The following is a 19,866-nucleotide window of genomic DNA, read 5'->3' as shown; positions in this document are numbered from 1 at the left end:
TAGGAATCTCGCAATCGAGAACGCCAAGGCAATGCTGTAGAGAGAACAATTTGTTTTTTTTTTTTTTTCTATTTGTATACGTGAAGGTGAGTCTAGCAGGTCAAATTGAGAAGATGATTTTTCGAATGACTTTCTAACCTTTCCTCAGTATGGTTAGGAGGGCAAAAATATGAAACAATTTATAGCAATTTGTAGCTAGACTGGTGATTTTTACCAACAGATTGATTTTATTTTATCAAAAGTAATTCAAAATTGATAACAAGGCAGTAGAACGTTTGGGAGTTTCTTTTAAGTTCAAACAGTAAGCATTTCCGGAAGCCGGCAACATGCAGTTATGCATTTTTATTTATTTATTGATCATGCTGAAATACAGGAAAACTACAATATTATGCACACAATACGCTGCTTCCCGATCGGAAATCTCCGCTCCAGCTACAACACGCCGAAGCCACTTTTCATTGTCCATAGATTTATCGGGAAAGAGCATATTCGGGCGCACACGATACATCCAGACCACGATTAGGGACCTGCTGATGCTGTTTTTTCGTGTGTTTCTTCATCCTCTCTCAAGTGTGATTATTTTTTATTTTATTTTTTTCAAGGATTGGTTACAACCTCTATACTTTGCATTAAAATAATGCCCATTTTCCTACAAGTATGGGACTTTTCTCTTAGCTTTCGTCGTAGTTTGATGTTCTCCCTCTGTGTCTGATAAGATGCGTTTTTAAAAAATCCCACCCTTTTTGGTATGTCTCAAATATGTTGTTTGCTTTCATTCATTGTAGCATATTATGTTTCTTGTAGTTTCTGTGTGTGTTTGTGGTTGTTACCATTAATGACAGCAAATACATGTACTATTTTGTTTTGTTTTTCATATCGTTTGATAATTAATTTGAAATAGCGGTTATTATAATGTATGAGGAAAAAGATAGAATGGAAACAATTCAAATGTGTAGTTTTAAAGAATTACTAACTAAAAGAACAAAAATCAAAGAAAAAGTTCAAACTGAGGCAAAAACATAGTCTTTTTTTTTGTACGTGACGATTTTCTAATCCATCACGCATCGATTATTTTATATTGATTTTGGAAAATAAAACCCACTAATTCTATGCAAAGTATAGCTTGTATTATGTTGGTTCAAGCAAGATTGGCGCATGCTCTCGCAAACACTTGCGCCCCTGAGAAGGGGTTCGTTTGGCGAGATGCTGCCGATCTTGATTTTATTTTTTGTTTGTTTTTGTTGGCTTCAATACGCACACATTTTTGCATCTAATATTTGCGGGTTGCTTTTAAAGAAATTAACTTTTTTTCTTGTTTTCGTTTCTCTTTGCAAGTATTTTGTGTTATTTTTAATTTTTATCTTGTGTCGTGTTGTAAAAATTGTGTAACTTTCTAATAATTTTTCTTTGCTTGATCAGTATTAAACTCGAACGATCCTTGGATTTTGGATTCGCATTTGAGGATTTTCGCGTGATTATACTACACACATAAATAACTCGAATGATGTTGATTCTGTTATTTTCCCTTTGTCAAATTCTTATCAATTGACACGACAAATGTTTTCGGCGGTGTTGTTTCGAAAAGATTTGTCGTCACAACGCTACAATTTCACCTGCAATAAGTAGTGCGTGTAGCTAAGAGTACTATAATAATTGTTTTTTCTTCTGTGTAATATTTAAATATTTTTTTAGCAATACTAGTTATTTATGTATTTAGTTAATTTATTCGATATAATTTTTCTCTGCAAGATTTATAAATAAAGCATATTAAAATAAAACCAAAAAGCCATAAAAATCATAATTTTAAAATGAAAAGCTGATTGACAGATTGTCCAAACAAAAAAAAATCAATTAGAAATACAATCTTTACAATATTCACCGTATTGTGTGAGGGCTTATCTCGATACAAGACTTTGATATCGATGTGTAAAACAAAATCAATCGTTAAGACAAATACGCAGAGTAAAAATGTGTTTGCTTTAGGAAATATTGACGCCTGGCTCAATTTGTTGCGACGTAAGCGCCATCGTTATTACTTACTTTGCGCCCAAATTATCTTCTCTTCGCTGCAACTCACCACTGCGATGCTGGACTATCGTCGGAGTTGGCGTCAGTTTAATCTGAAAAGTTAATCAAATTATTCCAAAAAACTGTACTTAACTAAAACCAATTCCTACCTCAACAACCCGCAGTTTAGGTCTTGGTCATGATCTTCAGATACTCGAGCGAGTTGCGGGCGGCGGCGGCCTGTGCCTCCTTGGCCGTGGCACCACTGCCGTGACAGACGGCAACCGGCAACGTCGACAGCTGCACCAGACACTGGAAGCGGCCGCTCAGCGTCTTCTCGTCAATGTCCACGTACGTGACCTCGAAGCGCTGCTCGGTGGCGATGTCGTGCAGCATCTGGACAAAGTCAACGGACTTGTCGTTCAGGCAAGTGTTCTGGGGGTTTCGGGGGGAAAACAGGGATGGTTAGTTGATTGTCTGTCGAAGTTTAAAGCGTTTTGCCTAGTTTTGGTCTGGTAGTTAAAGATTTGTTCTAATTTAATCCAAATTTAAAACTGCTTTACAGCTTAGATTTTTTTAAATGTTGACGTTCAAAAAACTGTTTTTATAAATGATTTTAGATTTTTTTTTCGGATGGTTTCTCCATCCTACATCTTTCGTGATTAAAAAAAACAAATTAGGCTATCTCCGCAAAATTTTTGAACGAAATCGAATCGAAAAAATCGAGGGCTTAGTTTTGATTTTGACTTTTAAACATAAAAATCAAAAAGTGTCATAGAAATGGCGTGTATTTTTATTTCAGTGTTCTTTTTAAAGGCTTATCAAATTTCCTACAGGTTTGTCTTTGACCACATTTTGATCTCATGAACGGTTTAGAGAAACATACACTGTCAAAGCAGTCTCCGCTGGCGTGTCGTAACAAAAGAACGCTCCCTTATCTTCGATGCTTTCTGAACACAATGTTCAAAAGGGAAACGGTCAATGCCAGTGATTTCCCGAAACTTGAAAGAGCTAGTCAGTTAGCTTTCATCGTCGACTCGATCGATGAATGCTGACTGAGCGCGCCTGACATGATCGTCATCATGAAGAGACCATCAGTAAACGAACACGACGTTGAAACGAACGAAGGCCGAGCTCGACACTTGAGCAGCCACGCGGCGCGATTGCACATGCTCTTTCTCTTTTTTTCTCTCTCTTTGTTGCTTGTGCGGTATCGCGTGGTGACAGCAATCATTTGAATGCAGTTGCGGGGAAGGTGATCGAAATGTGCGAATGAGAGGCTCATGAATGTGTGAGTCCAATTTTCCCGGCAAACGGGAAACATATTTTTTCAATCCCGGGAATTCCCGGGATACTGGAAAATTTTTGAAGCAGTCATAAAATCTATGTTTTTGTTGTATTTGTCATAGAATTTGCTGAATACTGTTAATTGGTGATAAGCTACACTTCAATCTGAACAAGGACAGCAGTCTTCAGATAGTTTAAAACACATTTAAAAAAATTGCTTTGGAATTTAAGTAAACCAAATTTTTTTATATATTTCTTTCATTTATTTAGCTTAAAAAACTGTCTAAAAAACAAAAAAAAAACAAAGTTTAGAATTTTATGTTTTATATTTAAAACATATTTAAAAATTATCTTTAAGTCCCTACCGCCAACTGGGGATAATCGGGATTGCTATTTGAATAGGTACAAGATATTTTAAAGTAATAAATTTGGAAATCGGCGTACTTATTGTATTGTTAAATTCCTATTGTAACCGAAATCAATCAAAACAATCAGAGCATTATGCAAAAAATAAGCCTAAACAGCTGTCTTAATTCGTTACATTTATTCTAATTTGCTTCAGATGCCGGTTTTCGATGAAAAATTGAGTTACAGTCGACTCTCTGGTTGTCAATATCCAAGGGACCGTCGAGGAAGAGAATCATCAGTTTACAGAACGATGCAAAATGAAGACTCGATTGAAAATATTTTTTTCTTGATACCCAGCTATGGGAGAGAGACATGGCAACGTCCATCAAACAAAAACAAACTAATGTCAAACACCCTTCAAAGCTTCGTTTCGCCAAGAAAAATGTCTATGCAAGCCATGAGAAAGTGAAATTATTGACAACCGGAAGAGATTTTTAAAGCAAACAGAATCCAAGGGACCGTCGAGGAAGAGATCCTTCAAGCAAGGGAAAATATCGAGGAATGAAGATAATTGAAGTATGCAGATTAAAGGGACTGAAGAATTCATCGATAGATGGAGAATTATTGATATCGAGAAGATCGATAGCCAGAGAATATAAATATAGGTGAATATAATATAAAGCTTTTTTTTAACCTTTCGAAAAAAATAAAAATCATAGAGAATATTTTAGGCGCAAAGCATTTTGCGGATCTGTAAACTAAGCTTTTATCAATTTTCCCTTATAAGCCAAATTAGTGCTGATATATGCCGGATACAAATTTTAATGCTTTAAAATTCTTATCGATTTCTAAGTTTTCAACTGTTAATCTATTTCCACAACCAAATCTGACTAATTTCTAGACCCCAAATTGGATTCGTGTTCTATTTCGGGAATTCCCGGGACAAAACATAAACAATCCCGGGATTCTGGAATTCCCGGTTTTGGAAAAACCCGGGATTTTTGTCCCGGGAGTTCCAGAGATGGACACACTATGTGTGAGCTATTTTATATTTAAAAGATTTTTGAAAGAGCAAAATCATGATCTTTCCCGGCCAAACCGATTTTTTTCGGTAGGATTATTTAGCATGCCGAACTAGACCGATAAACGTTTTTAGATTAATTTTATTTTTTTTTAAATATTTTCGTTTTTAATGCGTTTTTAGATCCAGTTTGGCATTAAACAACCAGAGTCAGATATTACGCGAAATATGCCCATTCCCATCCTACTAAGCGGTCTTGTCTAAATTATGCTGGGTAATCTGGAGTGTTCCTTGAAATTTGCTAAAACCAAGTACACCAACCAGTAGAGCAGCTTTTTGCGAAAATTTCTATTTAATTTGATTTTTACTAAAAGTTATTCGTATTCCTTTTACAAGCATTTTACAAAAATATTTCCCAAGTGTATTCTGGTCTGACGAGAATGCACTGGAGCCCACGCAATTTCTATTATCGGCTGGGCTCTTTTTTCTTTCAACGCTCTTTTGTGTCTGACTAGTGCTGCCATTTGTGTCGAAGTTTTAAGCGAACACTCACGAAAAGTGGCTCTTACAGAGAAAGTTTTCTGGCATCACTGGCACACTCTTACACGTGCTGCTGGTGGTGTTGGTGATCAACCTTTGTTCTTTATTTGCCTTCGCCTCTCGCTCGGTTTTCTTCAGCCTTCGATTTAAATAGGTATAGGGGAGTTTGGGGTAATATGGACAGTGGGGGTAATTTGGACACCCCTTTAAAAATCACGTTTTTTTCGGATATAAAGTGAAAACGGCAATTTAAGTGATAAGGCTAGTACTAGTAATGGCCTAGGAGTATGGACAAACCAAAAAAGTTGGAATAGGTTAAGTAGTTTTGGTATAATATGTAAAAGTTTCCAAAGGCCGGTTGGCACTGCCTTAAATTCTAATATTTGAAGGTTAGGAAATAAGGTTTTGCAGGGGTTATATGGCAAAAAAGTGGACATTTTTTGTTTGAAAGGGTTGCTTGGACGATGTCTGAGATATGTACGTATAAAAATTGTGCATTTTATCCATTTTTATCATCAAAAATCGCAATTTATGATAGAATATGCTATGGGGGTAATTTGGACATGACTTGTGGGGTAATTTGGACATACCTGAAAGTCTACCTGTCAGGCAACAAAAAAGTAACTTTCATGGATGGATGAGTTTTTAAAGGGATTTAGATAAATTTAGAGGGATTTAATATGTCAAAACAATCAAAAATAAATGTGAGCAATGAGAACTTTCACAAAACCCCTATTTTTTTAATTTAGATAAATTTGTTCCAATATTTGAATTGATGAAACTCTGATTACTGTACATTTGGCGTTCAACAAGACTCTAATGTTGATTGCTTTTAATTAATTTCTTTGACATTTCTAATTTCTATGCTGGTTTACAATAATATTTAAATTTGAAGGGCTACAGAATGTAAAATTTAAAAAAATGATATTTTCAGGCTAATAAATTCTATATAAAGATTGATTTATATAAACATAAACGATACCTTAATCACTAAAAACAAGTATAGTGTTCCTGATCCAGAATCAATGTTTAAATCATTTCAGTATTAATGATTAAATTATGTATACTACACTGAACTATTTGTTATCTTCCTATTGAATTATAGTTCTATCACAAAATCATTATTTAAACCTTTGATGAAATATTGTGAGCAAAAAACACTTAAAAATATAAAGCTATTACAAAACCAGGTTGAAGGATAAAAAACATGCTCAAAAATCAAATGTTAAACTAATTCTTCAACATGTGTCCAAATTACCCCACAAAAGGTGTTCATATTACCCCACAAGGTATGTCCATATTACCCCACAAGGCATGTCCAAATTACCCCACAAGGCATGTCCAAATTACCCCATAGGGGTGTTCATATTACCCCCACACAAAAATATGGGGGTAATTTGGACACCTTTTAATTTTTGCGATAAAAATGGGTTTTTCATCAAAATTTATCGAAATGAATGACATTTTTCCATCAAATATGGTCTCTATTATCCTCTGGTGTCATCCACATTCCTTTAAAATATCCATACAGCCCGTAACAGAGCAATTTCCTTAGGGTGTCCAAATTACCCCTCACTCCCCTAATTAATACCTATCTTTAGGTCTTTACCAAACCATGAAAAACCTATTGTTTTCGAACATAAAGGCTAGTATGGAGATCAGAAGAAAAGGAGTCAAGAAACAGCTTTACGAACAGCAGAGCAAAGGAGAGGGAGCGTTTTCTTGGGGCTTTTCTTCACCCTCTCTGGCTTGCTTTCGCCGCCGCTGCTGCCCATTTAAAAATTTTCTTGACCGATTCCTTCCGAAGTGCATACACCGCTTAACGCTTGAATTTCTTGAAAATCTTAAACCAAAACAGGCCATTTCATCTTCGTTAGGGGAGAGACTCTCCGGGAAATAAACGGCTCCGAGGAACAATCGCCTTATTGGTCGGAGTCTCTGCAACCCGATCGTTCTACCTTTGAACCAGAATTCGCGTTTCCATGCTGCTTTTAAGCATGAAACGGGCCTCCTACGGGGTGAAAACTGGCTGGCCTTTCGGTTAGAGATATTTTGGTGTGGGAACGATCTGGAGGCCTGCTCTTGATCAACTTTGTTCTGGCTCTAGAGCATTTTTGTGAGTTTTGTTTTTCGTCCAAGGCAGCGGAGCCACTTCTTCAAAAACGCTACCCAATGGACGGCTGCAGTACGAGCACGACAGAGAAGCGGTCTCGTAAAGCTCCTCGGTTTGGTGGACACCGGTTTGTTTTGGGGGAAGATTTAGTTTTATTTGCATTTAAACACAATGTAATGAAAAGGAATGCCATTTTCTCTAATTGTAATTATGGTACGGAAATGCTTTCAAGTATTCTTCAACTCTCTTCTTGGTAGCTTCATCGAGATAAGGTTTTGCCTGTGTGTGATATTAAAATGGGTTACAATCGTCACAAATCAAGTTTACAGCTCAGAGCAGTGCGAAATCATCGAAAGAATCTTCAAAAGACTTCCCCCAAATGTCCAATTACCTGCAATCTACGTAGAGATTCGCCGCTGCGAGACTTCAAAGCCTTGTGGAACTGGGACACCTTCTGGCCGTGGCCCGTCGTCAGGCTCGGGATGCGCACATCCTTGAGGCCGGCGTACCGTCCGGAGATGCTGGCCGCCTTCAGCTGGAATTGAAACCGCGCAAAGAGGCACACAATTTGTTACTTCTTTCTTTTTTGTTTCGTCAAAGTGGGGGGCCCGCGAAGAGTTGAAAGAATTTTGGGGATCTTTCCCTGAAACTACAAATTGTGTGTGTCTTTTCATTTCAAAACAGAATTCCAGCAGAAGGGCTCGACCAAACTTTTGCAAACATTTTCAAGGGAAGATTCCAAAATTCTTTCAAATCTCACAGCCCTGAACCAAAATTTCCTCACAAAAAAAACCACAACTCAATCAAACAAACTCACCTCCTCGTTGCCCTCCTCGTCCAGCATCTGGATGATCTGGTTCGGCTCGAGCGGTTGGTCCTGCAGCCGCTGCCACATGCGCTGGGCCGCCTGCCGTTTGGCGATCTTCTTGCTCTTGCCCTTGCCGACCTCGCGGTACTTCAGGACGGCACACGCGATCGTGAACTGCCGTTCGTGGGGCAGTCCCACCTCCATTTCGGTTTCGTACGTTGGTGGTGGCCAGCGGCGGGCCATGCACATCTCCTGGAGCCAGCCGATCGGGTTGCCGGACGGTTCGTCGTCACCGCTGCCGGCCTCGGGGCTGAGGGGGGACAGAAGATAACAGTTGAAATTGAGTAAAACGACATACATAATATAAAAGCTTATTCATACACACTAAGATTTTTTTTACCGAATTCGGTAGTTGAAAAATCGGTAAAGTTTAGATCGGTAAACTATCTGTCAAAATGAACAAAATTTTACCGAATTTCGGTTGTACGATGAACAATAATGAACTTTATTACCGAATTTCGGTAAGTTTTTACCGAATTCCGAATTTTCAGTTTACCGAACAGTCCGAACTGTTCATCAGTTTAAAATTCGGTAAACTTAACCGAATTCGGTAAAAAATGAAAGTGTGTAAATTTCAACACGGTCGTCGTAATTCAGTCACAATATATCAAAGACGGTCATTCGATTTTTGTTTTTGTATTTTTTAATCCGACTGAAACTTTTTTGGTGCTTTCGGTATGCCCAAATCAGAAAAAAAAATTATTCGCTCTACAGCATTGCCTTGACGTTCTCGATTGCGAGATTCCTACTCGAAACTAGGTGTACGAAGGCTTGATTGTTGAGGCAATTGCAAACCTCTTTTTACACCTAAGCTTCCATCCACCCCGGGATTCGAACTGACGACCTTTGGAATGTTAGTACAACTGCCTACCAGCGACTCCACCGAGACAGGACCCAGGGAGACGACTCCTACACCTGGACTGAGCTAACGACCTAAACTCTAGGTTAGACCGGGACCAACATTTACTTCCCTGTCCGACGGAAGGCGTGATCAGACAAATCTCGTCTCGAAAAATGCCACCGGGACCGTCTGGGATCGAACCCTGTCCGACTGGGTGAGAGGCAACCAAGCTTACCCCTACACCACGGTCCCGGTATGCCCAAAGAAGCCATTTTGCTTCATTAGTTTGTCCATATAATGTTCCATACAAATTTGGCAGGTGTCCATACAAAAATGTTACATGAAAATTAAAAAAATCTGTGTCTTCTGAATGAAATTTTTTGATCGATTTGGTGTCTTCGGCAAAATTGTAGGTATGTATAAGGACTACACTGAAAAAGATGATAAACGGTAAATTTTTTTTTGTGGTTTTTTTTTCACTTTTTGTCACAAACTTGATTTGCAAAAAAATAACATATTTCATTTTTTTAATACATGTTATTTTATACATGAGCAATTCTCTGAGATTTCGGTTATTCGATTTTTTTGTATTTTTTAATCCATGGAGATGGTGATCTTAGCGGGTTGCAGACTGGATTTCGTCATGTATGTGTGATAATTGTCCAGCTCCGGCTGCTTAGAAATTGATTAGAGGGAATTAGATGTATTTGAAATTTGTATTTTGCAATCAAAAAGTACTTTAGTGAATTTTTGATAAAGTGCACCGTTTTCTAGTTATAGCCAATTTTAGGTAACTTTTTTGAAAATAGTCGCAGTTTTTTTTTTTTTTTTTTTTTTGGGAGGGTGATCCAGCCGCACATCGTTGATGTCGAAACCTCTAAACTGGGCCCTCGTCCTGTCACGTCCGTCAGTAGTCTTGTCGTACATTACAACTAGAATCAGATCAGCCGCACATCGTTGATGTCGAAACCTCTAAACTGGGCCCTCGTCCTGTCACGTCCGTCAGTAGTCTTGTCGTACATTACAACTAGAATCAGATCTGCCAATGAATTAGTACACTTCGACCAAATAAACACTGACGCTGTATGGATCTGACTCTAGAATAAATGCACAGTTGTGTGTTATTCATAAGTCCAAAATGTTCAATTTTTCATATAATTCTGTAATTCTGTAATTTCGGAATACATTCGTCCGGCTTCAGCTGAAGATTCATGCTGTCCCATGTTGCATGTTCGAGTGTAGACCTACGGAAAACCTTGCCGCGAGGAGAGGTGAGTGAGAAGTACACGAACCACCTACGACATAATTCCTCGGGCGGCCCAGGTCAACTCGAAGTTACCCCAGGCACCCCCAGTGCAGGACACATTGGGGGTAGAAAGCGGATAGATATTTCAGTGAATACAATAATTATGACAATATAGTTTCATATAATCCCTATTCCTTGATCTTACCTTTTGACACTATCAAACCTAGCAATATTACTATTGCATCTTACCATTCCCTTTTGATAGTGTCAACTTCAAACCTTCATCCATTGTGCAATTAACACATAATTTCCGCTATATTCTTCATGCGGAATCGTCGTCTACTTTCTTCGCCTTATTATCACTGAACCACGGCGCGATATTGTTCTCACATTTTTTGAGCTTCAACGACCGATTGTTATTCACGCACTTATAAAAATACTTGTTCTGTTTCGCGGCTATGTGAAAAATACACGTGTGTTGGCTTATACAATGACTTTTTTGGTCATCGTATGCTCGCAAGGTACATGAAAGAGAAAAAGAGAAAAAATGGGATAAGTACAATGTAAAATAAAATCGAACATTGAATAACAGACTAACACATAAAGAAAGAATAAAGAAACCTTATTTTGCAACTAGACAGAACTACCAACTTGTAACGAGAAGTTTACAAGATAACAACTGAAGTTCTGAAATATGGGACAGGACAAACAAACTAGAATAGTTAATATATATAATAAAACAGATTGAACGTACCTTTAATCATATTAATAACAGTTATGCCCAAATTTCTTACCATTTTTTTTTTTCAACTGTTACATTTCTACAATAATGTATTGCGATTCCAAGTTTGAAGAATAGAGTAGTTAAAGTTTGTGAGGTAAGGGACAAGTTATAGCAATAGCAAAATAAATAGATGGATAGATTTTACTAAATTTTATCTTAAAATAATAGGAAAAATCTAGCCTCATTTGAAAATAGCCAATGCACCAATTGCAAACATACAGCATTTCACGCTCACACCGTATGGAGTAAGTGTGATAAACTATATGTCGACATTCGGCGCATCACTTTTTTCAAAATACAGGAAATGATAGAAGGAAGGCTCCATTATGTAGAGCGGAAGGCTTCTGCAACACTTAGAACTCAGAACAGGCATCCTCTGAAATAAGAGAGAAAGACAAATATTAAAATTGTGGTATTATCACTAAATCCTATCATCCTTTCACCCCCCAAGACATGGTCTATCCTTCGTGCCTTCGTGCCTTGGGTGATGGCGAATTCTACCTTCTTCAATGATCTTCGGACCACCTCCAACTAGAATTCACAACAGGACCTCCCTCGGCTCCAGTTTACAACATGACAGCGACGAGAACACAGCCGAATGGGAGTTGACAGTATCAAATGCATGCTATACCCTTTGCTTTGCTGGATACTTACTAATAGCAAAGGGCGAGTGTCCTGCGACACTCAGCAATCATGTATACTGCCCATTTGCCACCAAAATGTTCAATTTTTCATATAAGTCCAAATTTTCATTTGCGGATAACTACCTAACTTGAATTGAATACAAGATTTAAAGCAAGCTATCCGAAAGCTACTCTTATCTCAAATCCCCGACATTTTAATTAATAGCCAAAAAAAACGTTTCTTGTAAAACCTGTCTTTTAAAAAAACAAAAAAAGAATGAATAACAGTTCATATTTTACAAGTCGTGAATTGAAATAGAGACGACCATTTGATCGTCAGAATTCCAGTAGATCCTCGATTCGCAACAATGATACAATCATAATCCGACAACCGTTAGTTCAACAGATCAACGAATTTAGTCCGATATCATTTCACTATTGATTGATCGAGACTCTACGGAAATTTTGACAAATCAGAATGGTTTTTATGCTACTTGAATGAAAATCACCGATTCTGATAGAATTACTTAATTCACTGTTACTAATTTTGTCCCTAAATAACTAAAGGCAAAGTATTAAAAGTTGATATTTATAGTTCAATTCAATTTTCAATTCGGTTTATTTGTGAATAATCAAGTTACAATGAGTTCATTTAGGTACATAACAGAGTTTTGGAGTTCCTTTCAGCTGTGTGTTACATCGTAATTCAATCGAATGTGTTATTACTTATAAATATTAAATGGAAGGCAAGAGTAAGAAAAAGTTTTCAAAAAACTTACAGAAAGTGCAATGGGAAAAGGATAGATAAAGAGAAAGCTTAACACTAGATCACAGAAAAAATATCAATTATAGATGTGCTTGATCATCATCTCCCCAAGGGCCAGGAATTGTTCCGCCTTATTCCGGCAGCTCCGAAACCGCGTCATCATCTCCCCCGCGAGAGCAAAGAACTCCGGCAGGGTGAAGAGATCTTCCCCGGTGACTTCTTGCTGGGCCGCATTGCCGTTACCGGCAGCGACCACGCTGGCAAACGAACGCCCCCAACCAGGAGGGAACGCTGAGTTTTCCGCTGGAACCGTACGCTGTCCAGCTGCAGGAACGGCTGCGCTCGTACTTCGCTGAGGAGAGTGAGACGCTGCAGCTTTCTTCTTCCTCTTTTCCTGCTCCTCGAGGTAGGCCTTGCGCGCGACGCATCCGCGGTAATTGCCGGTATGGTTGCCGTCACAGTTCGCGCACTTTACGCGCGGCTTGGTTTGTTCTGCCTTGTCCCCCAAGTCCGCCTTTCGTGGCAGTGCGCACGCCTCCGAGAGGTGTGACTCACCGCACTTCACGCAGCGGGGCCGGAGGTTGCAGTTCCGCGAGCCGTGGCCGAATTTCTGGCAACGGTGGCATTGCGCTACGTCCGTCGGGTTCTTGGCGTAAAACCGCCAGTTTACCCAAAAACCGTCCAACGTCTTAATCCGCCGCAGGTCTTGGATCTTGACGGTGCCGCGGTCGAAGTACAACAGGTAAAGTGTATGGGTACCTGTTACCGTTGTTTTGCGCGAGAGCACTTTTATCTCCCGCGGTTTTATTCCGGCGTCCGAAAGGTGCTTCTTCAGGTCGGAAACCGGACGGTCTTGGTAACCCTGCAAGACGACCTTGACAGGGGGCTTCTCGGGGTTGAATGTGTAGAAGTTGAAGTTGCTACGCTTCAATTCTTCAAGCACCAGGTCGAAATTCTTTTTGGTCAGTGTGATCACTTGCACTGACGACTTGCCGATTTTTAGACAATATCCGAGGCCTTCCAGCAACTCGTCAACATCGTCCGCCAACGTGTCCAAAACAAAATTTGGAGGTGGTCTTCGTTCCGTAGGAGAATTGTTCTTTTTTAACGTCGACACTTTTTTCCGTGCACGATCATCATCGTCGTCGTCGTCGGTAGTGCTACTACCGTCGGTGTTGTTGTTGTTTTCTTCGTCGTCGCTCAGCATCTCGAACTCGTTCCTGATGGGGATGTTGGCGGATGTTGATGTGCCACTGGTTGTGGCACCGGAGGTACCGGAACGGGTTCGCACTGGTGATCTCGGAACATATCCGGGATGTAGTAACTTTTTATCGATGCCTTCTGCGCTCACGCTCCCCTGCGCGATGGCGGTCGACACGGCGTTGTTTTGTTTACCTTTTTGCACACGGCCGGTAGACGAACTTCGCGGGTTTTTCGAGGCCGCACTCGAACTGCCACGGCCACGGCCGGCCTTTGGCATGCTGGAGAAGCAAACTCGCGGGTAATCACAATCAATAGCGACGAAAAAATCCGAAAAAACGATGGAGCACTGAGCACTTCACTGATATTTATAGTTAAAATCCTAAATACTACAAAAACTAATTTTTAAAAAACCCGCATCCTAACCTGACACCCACATTAAGATAGGGAAAAATCACATATGTACAAATGTGATATTTCCACTATCGGAGAACCTCCTTGTCTCGATGACAGCTTACCGGCCATCGATTAAGCCCTGAGACTGCGCCAAAGTGGGTTCTCGCAGCATGAAGTGGTGTCCATGTGTAAAAATGGAAGCTTCAGCAATATACTGAACACTTCGATTTTAATTCCACATCGAATCAAATCATACTCTTTGCCAAACAAGCATCAAACCTATGACACTCATTATGACAAAGCCCAGGGAACTTTTTTGAAAATAGTCGCAGTTATTTATTTTTTTAAATAAGTGCTCATGTTTGCCAACTTTTGAAAAACATACTTTTGAAAAGCTGAGAAAATTCTATATATTTAGCTTTCTTGAACTTTGGTGATACGACCCTTACCTACTGAGATATATTAGATTTAAAAACAGGAAAATTGATGTTTTCTAAGTCTCACTCAAACAACCCAACATTTTCTATTGTCGATATTTCAGCAACTAATGGTCCGATTTTAAATGATAAAATATCTTGACTTTTTTTTGATAAGGTCCTATAAACAAATGTAAACATTGAGTGTATCCCTTTCACACCTTATGTCAAAGTCCATCGGAGTAAGCGGGATACACTCAATGTTTACATTTGTTTATAGGACCTTATCAAAAAAAAGTCAAGATATGAAACATTCGCAAAATTTTTCGCTCGTTTCGAAAACAATATTTTAATTTTTTAAATCAAGACTAATAAATATTTTATAAGGGCCAAACAGTCAATATTACGCGAACAATATTTCGATATTTTGAAAAAATCCGTCTTGATTCAAAAATTCATAACTCGGTCAAATTTTTTTTTCATTCTGGAAATTTTTCAAAAGTTGGCAATCGATGTCCCCTAAAACATTTCAGAAAATAAAATAAAAAATAGTGTTTTTTGCAAATCAAGTTTTAGTGACAAAAAGTGAAATTAAAAATCACAAAAAAATTACCGTGTATCATTATTTTCATTGTGGTCCTTATCCATACCTACAACTTTGCCGAAGACATCAAATCGATCAAAAAATTCCTTCAAAAGATACAGATTTTTGATTCTTTATGTATCATTTTAGTATGGACGGCTGCCAAATTTGTATGGAAAATTATATGGACAAACTAATGATGCAAAATGGCTTCTTTGGGCATACCGGAGGCACGAAAAAAGTTTCAGTCGGATTAAAAAATACAAAAATTAAAAAAAAGGACCGATTTCGTGAAGAATTGCTCTTCTTTCTATTGACTTGCCCCACCATTTTTTTACAGTTAAGTAACAAAAAATATGGCAAAGCTTTACAAAGATACAAAGACACTTATTTTTAGAATTTTGAGTACGCCATCAAAGTGGGCGTTTAATTTTACAAAGTCCAAATTTCTAAATCAACACCATTTCAGGCTGCAAATTATTTAAAAACAAAAACACGTATTTTTCAAATGTTCAAAAAATGACACTAGGATTCGAGATCAAGGACTAAAATTACCCCTCAGGACAACGTTTCACGCAAATCAAAGAGGTGTCGGGGCACCTTTTTCCGATTTCGTCTGAAGGAGGTATTAGACTATGACAAACAAACAAACAATCTCGCACTTTTTTGTGTTTGACAGTTTGCCAAACTCGCCAGCTTGCAAACAAAGCCAAATCTAGCAAAAAAAAATGCAAAAGGGCTGTAGTGGGTTTCTAATCTAATCTTATCACATCCTAGCGCAGCCAATCTTTCGAAGGGATCCTGGAAAGTGCCTTAGGTTAGATTACACTTGTGAGGAATTCTCCACCAAACCTGGAAATGGATTTTATTTATATTTTTTTGATTTGGTTCAAACTTTGTGGGTCCTTATCTATGACCAAAGAAGCCATTTTGTGTAATTGGTTCAGCCATACAATTTTGGCAGCTGTCCTTACAAAAATGGTACTTAAATATTCAAATTTGTAGGTATTGATAAAGGCTATTCAGAAAATAAAAAAGGTACACGGATTTTGTTTGCCTTTCTCAAAAAATTTCACAAAAAGTAAATTTTCAAAAATTGTTTTTTTTTTTTAAATTTTTTGATATGTTTTTCGAGAAAAAAATCACAACTTTTGAGTTATAGAGAAATATGGAGTAAAATTATGCCGCCGAGTTAAGTTTTTTTGGAAAAAATAGAAATTTTAATTAAAGAAAAAATGGTCGACTTCAGTTTATGATGTAAAATTAAATTTGCAATGGAAATAAACTTAAGTGTACGGTTTTCAAAATATAGCTACTCAAAGTTTAAATTTAGCTGAAAAATTCCTGTATTTCGATTTCTTAAAATCTAGAGTTTTTTTTTAATAGGTCCTATAAACATATGAAAGACAATAGCTTATAGGACCTTTTCAAAAAAAAACTCTGGAAATAGTGTTAATTCCTTAAAATATTCAGAAAATTCCAATAAAATTGCCAAAGAAACAATGAAGACTGGACCTCTGGTTGCTGAAATACAGCGAATAAAATGTAAAGAAACAAGAAAATTCAAGTTTTTTTTTTAAATCTCATCCAAACATTCCCACATTTTCTAATGCCAATATCTTAGCAACTAATTGTACAATTTCAAATGTTGAAAAATTAAACGATTCTAGAGTTTTTTTTTTTAAAAAAAAAAAGGTCCTATAAACATACAAAAGACAATAGTTTAGAGGACCTTTAAAAAAAACTCTAAAATTGTAAAATATTATGATATTTTCGAAAAAAAATATTTGGAAAATTTTGGAATCAAGACTAACATTTTAAATGGGCGTTATATTGAATGTTTGACCCTTTCAAAATGTAGATCTTGATTCCAAAATTATAAAAATATTTTTTCGAAAAAATCTTTTTTAAGTAGCAAGTTTTGAACGATTCCATGGATCCACAAAAAAAAACTTTTTCTAACAGTTCTAACAGATTTCAAATTTATTGAAATAGGGGAAATATACCTATTTTAATCACTCTAAGCCGTTTGACCAATTCTCATCACTTTTGCCGTTTTCCGCTATAAAATCAACATTTTCAGATGTATCAACAATGAAGAGTTGCTTGCTCACTTTTATTTGAGCTATTTATTACTTTGGAACAGTCAAAAACACTTTATGAAACCTGTAATTCCTGATCAAAGTGCTGATAGGCCGATAATAGAAATATGCTGAAAAAGGGTAGAGTTCCCCTATAAGCCAATATTTTGAATATTCTGAAAAAGCCGAGAAAATTATTTTTGCTTTCCTCACTGAAAAAAGGATACAAAATCACCCGAAAAGTTAATGGCGGAACCTTAGTTAAAGGCTAGTATGGAGATCGGAAGGAAAGGGGTCAAGAAACAGCTTTACGAACAGCAGAACAAAGGAGAGGGAGCGTTTTCTTGGGGCTTTTCTTCACCCTATCTGGCTTGCTTTCGCTGCCGCTGCTACCCATTTGATTTTTTTCTTGACCGGTTCCTTCCGATGTGCGTATACCGCTTAAATATTTAAACAAATGCAATGTTTTACAATATTATTAGAATTCGTCGAATTCGTGCGCATCCCTAACACGGCCGTGAACTTCAGGTACCTAAATACAATACATTTGATCCCAAAAAAATAAAAAATAAATAATACTCACTCGCTCTTGACGCTCACCCCGCCCACCGGAGTGTCCCCGAACGAGCACCCGGTCAGCTTGTCGATCAGCGCTTTCGCCGCGGCATGCTTGGCCTCCTTCTTGGACTTGCCCGTTCCCATGGCGTCCTTGTCCTGGTACGAAACCCGGTACCGGAACGTCGGCTCGTGGACGGCGCCCTCGACCTGCATCAGGTCGTACTGGGGCGTAATGCCGCGGCGACTCAGCAGTTCCTGCAGCACCGAAATCGGCGTCTTCATGCTATTGGAACCGGTAAGTTCCGTCTTGAGCGCTTCCTCAATGGGCAGCGAGTCTTGCTGCTTGCCAGCCGCAGCGGCTCCCTTCTTCGGTCCACGGGGCCGCTTGTTCTGAACGTTGTTCAGCTGGCCGAGGGGCGGATTGTCCCCGAGGATATCACCGGGGGCGCCGCCACGGGTCTGCATGATATACGCGTTCAGATCCTCCTCCGGAAGCAGACTCATCTGGAATTCAATTAGAATTAAATGTAACGGAAACCCGATTACCCCTTTCCATTTTGAGCAAAAAAAAAGTTATGGATTTTGACCGTTCCGGCCGCTGCCGTCCGCCATGATGAATTTTCCCAGTCGGCTTGCAGAAAACCCTACTTTTCAATCCCGAAAAACTACCCCAAATTCGGTGCTCACCTTGGCGATTATTGGTGAATTCGGTAACACAGATATCACACCACCACTTTTGGTAAAATTTAATCACTTTCTAAAACTTTTACAATGATAATCAGGCAATTTTCACCTGCACAAACACGGCGCACACCTAACCTGACGGCGATCGAACGGCGACGAACCGTCCAGTGATGGGAATTTGGGAATTCGGTGTTGACGTTTGTTTGACAGCCGCTGATGCCCAGCGAGTTTGAAGGAGATGAATTTTAGTACAAAAAAAAATCATACAGAAATTTAAGATTTTATAATTTTATAGGTGAATCCTCGGGTGAATCCGAGGGTGAATCGCATCTAATTCCAGCGTGCCTCTAATGTTGCCATATCAGCATTTTTTGACATTCAATAACAGCTCATTAAAAGCGTTTTGAACTTAAATTGAGTTATAAATACCTCAATAAGAAGTGAGCAAGCAGGTTTCTATCAAAAGTTTAGCAAAATTTGTTGTTTAAATAGTGGAAATCAGCAAATTGGGTCCTAAAATGGAGCTTAGATTGCTGATATTATTGTTTACAGCGATAAAGCTTATTTTTCTGAGTACAATGACCCCAAAGAGTATGGTTTTTAATCGTGTTTTTTACCGTTGTACATAAAAAATGACATAGGGCTTTAGTACCCAATTGGGTATCATCACACTAGTACCCAATTGAGTACTAAAGCCCTATGTCAATTTTTATGTACAACGGTAAAAAACACGATTAAAAACCATTTCTGATCACTTTTTTTTTTCATTTTAATGCAAACAAAAAAATTGACAAAACAACATTTTTTTGATGGATCAACTATGGTCCCCTTGGAACGAGCTGTCAAGTAGGAGCTTTTCTGTCAAGAAGGACCGCGAGGTTAATTTTTCAAAATTGATTTAAAAATTTATTTTAAGCTCTTTGTGGTCGTACAAAGGGTCATTGTGCTCAGAAAAATAAGCTTTATCGCTGTAAACAATAATATCAACAATCTAAGCTTCATTTTAGGACCCAATTTCTGATCACTTTTTTCATTTGATTGCAATTTTTTTTTTGACAAGACAACATTTCCAGAGTTTTTTTTTGAAAAGGACCAATAAACTATTGTCTTTCATATGTTTATAGGACCTAATCAAAAAAAACTCTAGATTTTTTCGATGGATCAACTATGGTCCCCTTGGAACGACCTGTCAAGTAGGAACTTTTTTGTCAAGAAGAACCGCGAGATTATTTTTTTAAAATTGATTTAAAAATCCATTTTAAACTCTTTGTGGCCGTACAAAGGGTCATTGTACTCAGAAAAATAAGCTTTATCGCTGTAAATAATAATATCAGCAATCTAAGCTTCATTTTAGGACCCAATTGGATGAAGTTAGGAGCGAGTGCTTAACCTGCCAAAGATACGAGAATTTCCTCTAATTGTATAATTTTAAAATTTTATAATTTTATATTTCATAATTTGAAAAAAATACAGGCCACGGTTTCAAAATTTTAATGAAAAAAGG

The 19,866-nt window shown here is 38.1% G+C and overlaps 1 protein-coding gene across 3 annotated transcripts; it reads right to left on the bottom strand.

Annotated features, from left to right (window-relative positions):
- Positions 1 to 327: 327 nt before the first annotated feature.
- Positions 328 to 18,526, bottom strand: LOC120419384 (interferon-inducible double-stranded RNA-dependent protein kinase activator A homolog). 3 transcript variants are annotated; one of them, XM_039582056.2, is made up of 6 exons: positions 18,366 to 18,526; positions 17,704 to 18,182; positions 8,134 to 8,434; positions 7,708 to 7,851; positions 2,178 to 2,442; positions 328 to 2,120 (listed from the first exon to the last, which is right to left on the bottom strand). In XM_039582056.2, the coding sequence occupies exons 2-5, from the start codon at positions 18,180 to 18,182 to the stop codon at positions 2,194 to 2,196; spliced, it is 1,173 nt and encodes a 390-aa protein (XP_039437990.1). In that variant the 5' UTR covers positions 18,366 to 18,526; the 3' UTR covers positions 328 to 2,120; positions 2,178 to 2,193. The 3 variants fall into 3 exon arrangements, with proteins under 3 accessions (XP_039437990.1, XP_039437991.1, XP_039437992.1); XM_039582057.2 differs by lacking the exon at positions 7,708 to 7,851; XM_039582058.2 differs by lacking the exons at positions 328 to 2,120; positions 2,178 to 2,442 and adding an exon at positions 7,444 to 7,595.
- Between the last annotated feature and the right edge of the window lie 1,340 nt (positions 18,527 to 19,866).

This window comes from Culex pipiens, chromosome 2 (genome assembly GCF_016801865.2).
Source record: "Culex pipiens pallens isolate TS chromosome 2, TS_CPP_V2, whole genome shotgun sequence".
Classification (NCBI taxonomy): Eukaryota; Metazoa; Arthropoda; class Insecta; order Diptera; family Culicidae; genus Culex; species Culex pipiens.
Note: the sequence above shows the minus strand (reverse complement) of the source record. Positions and strands in the feature narration are given on the sequence as shown.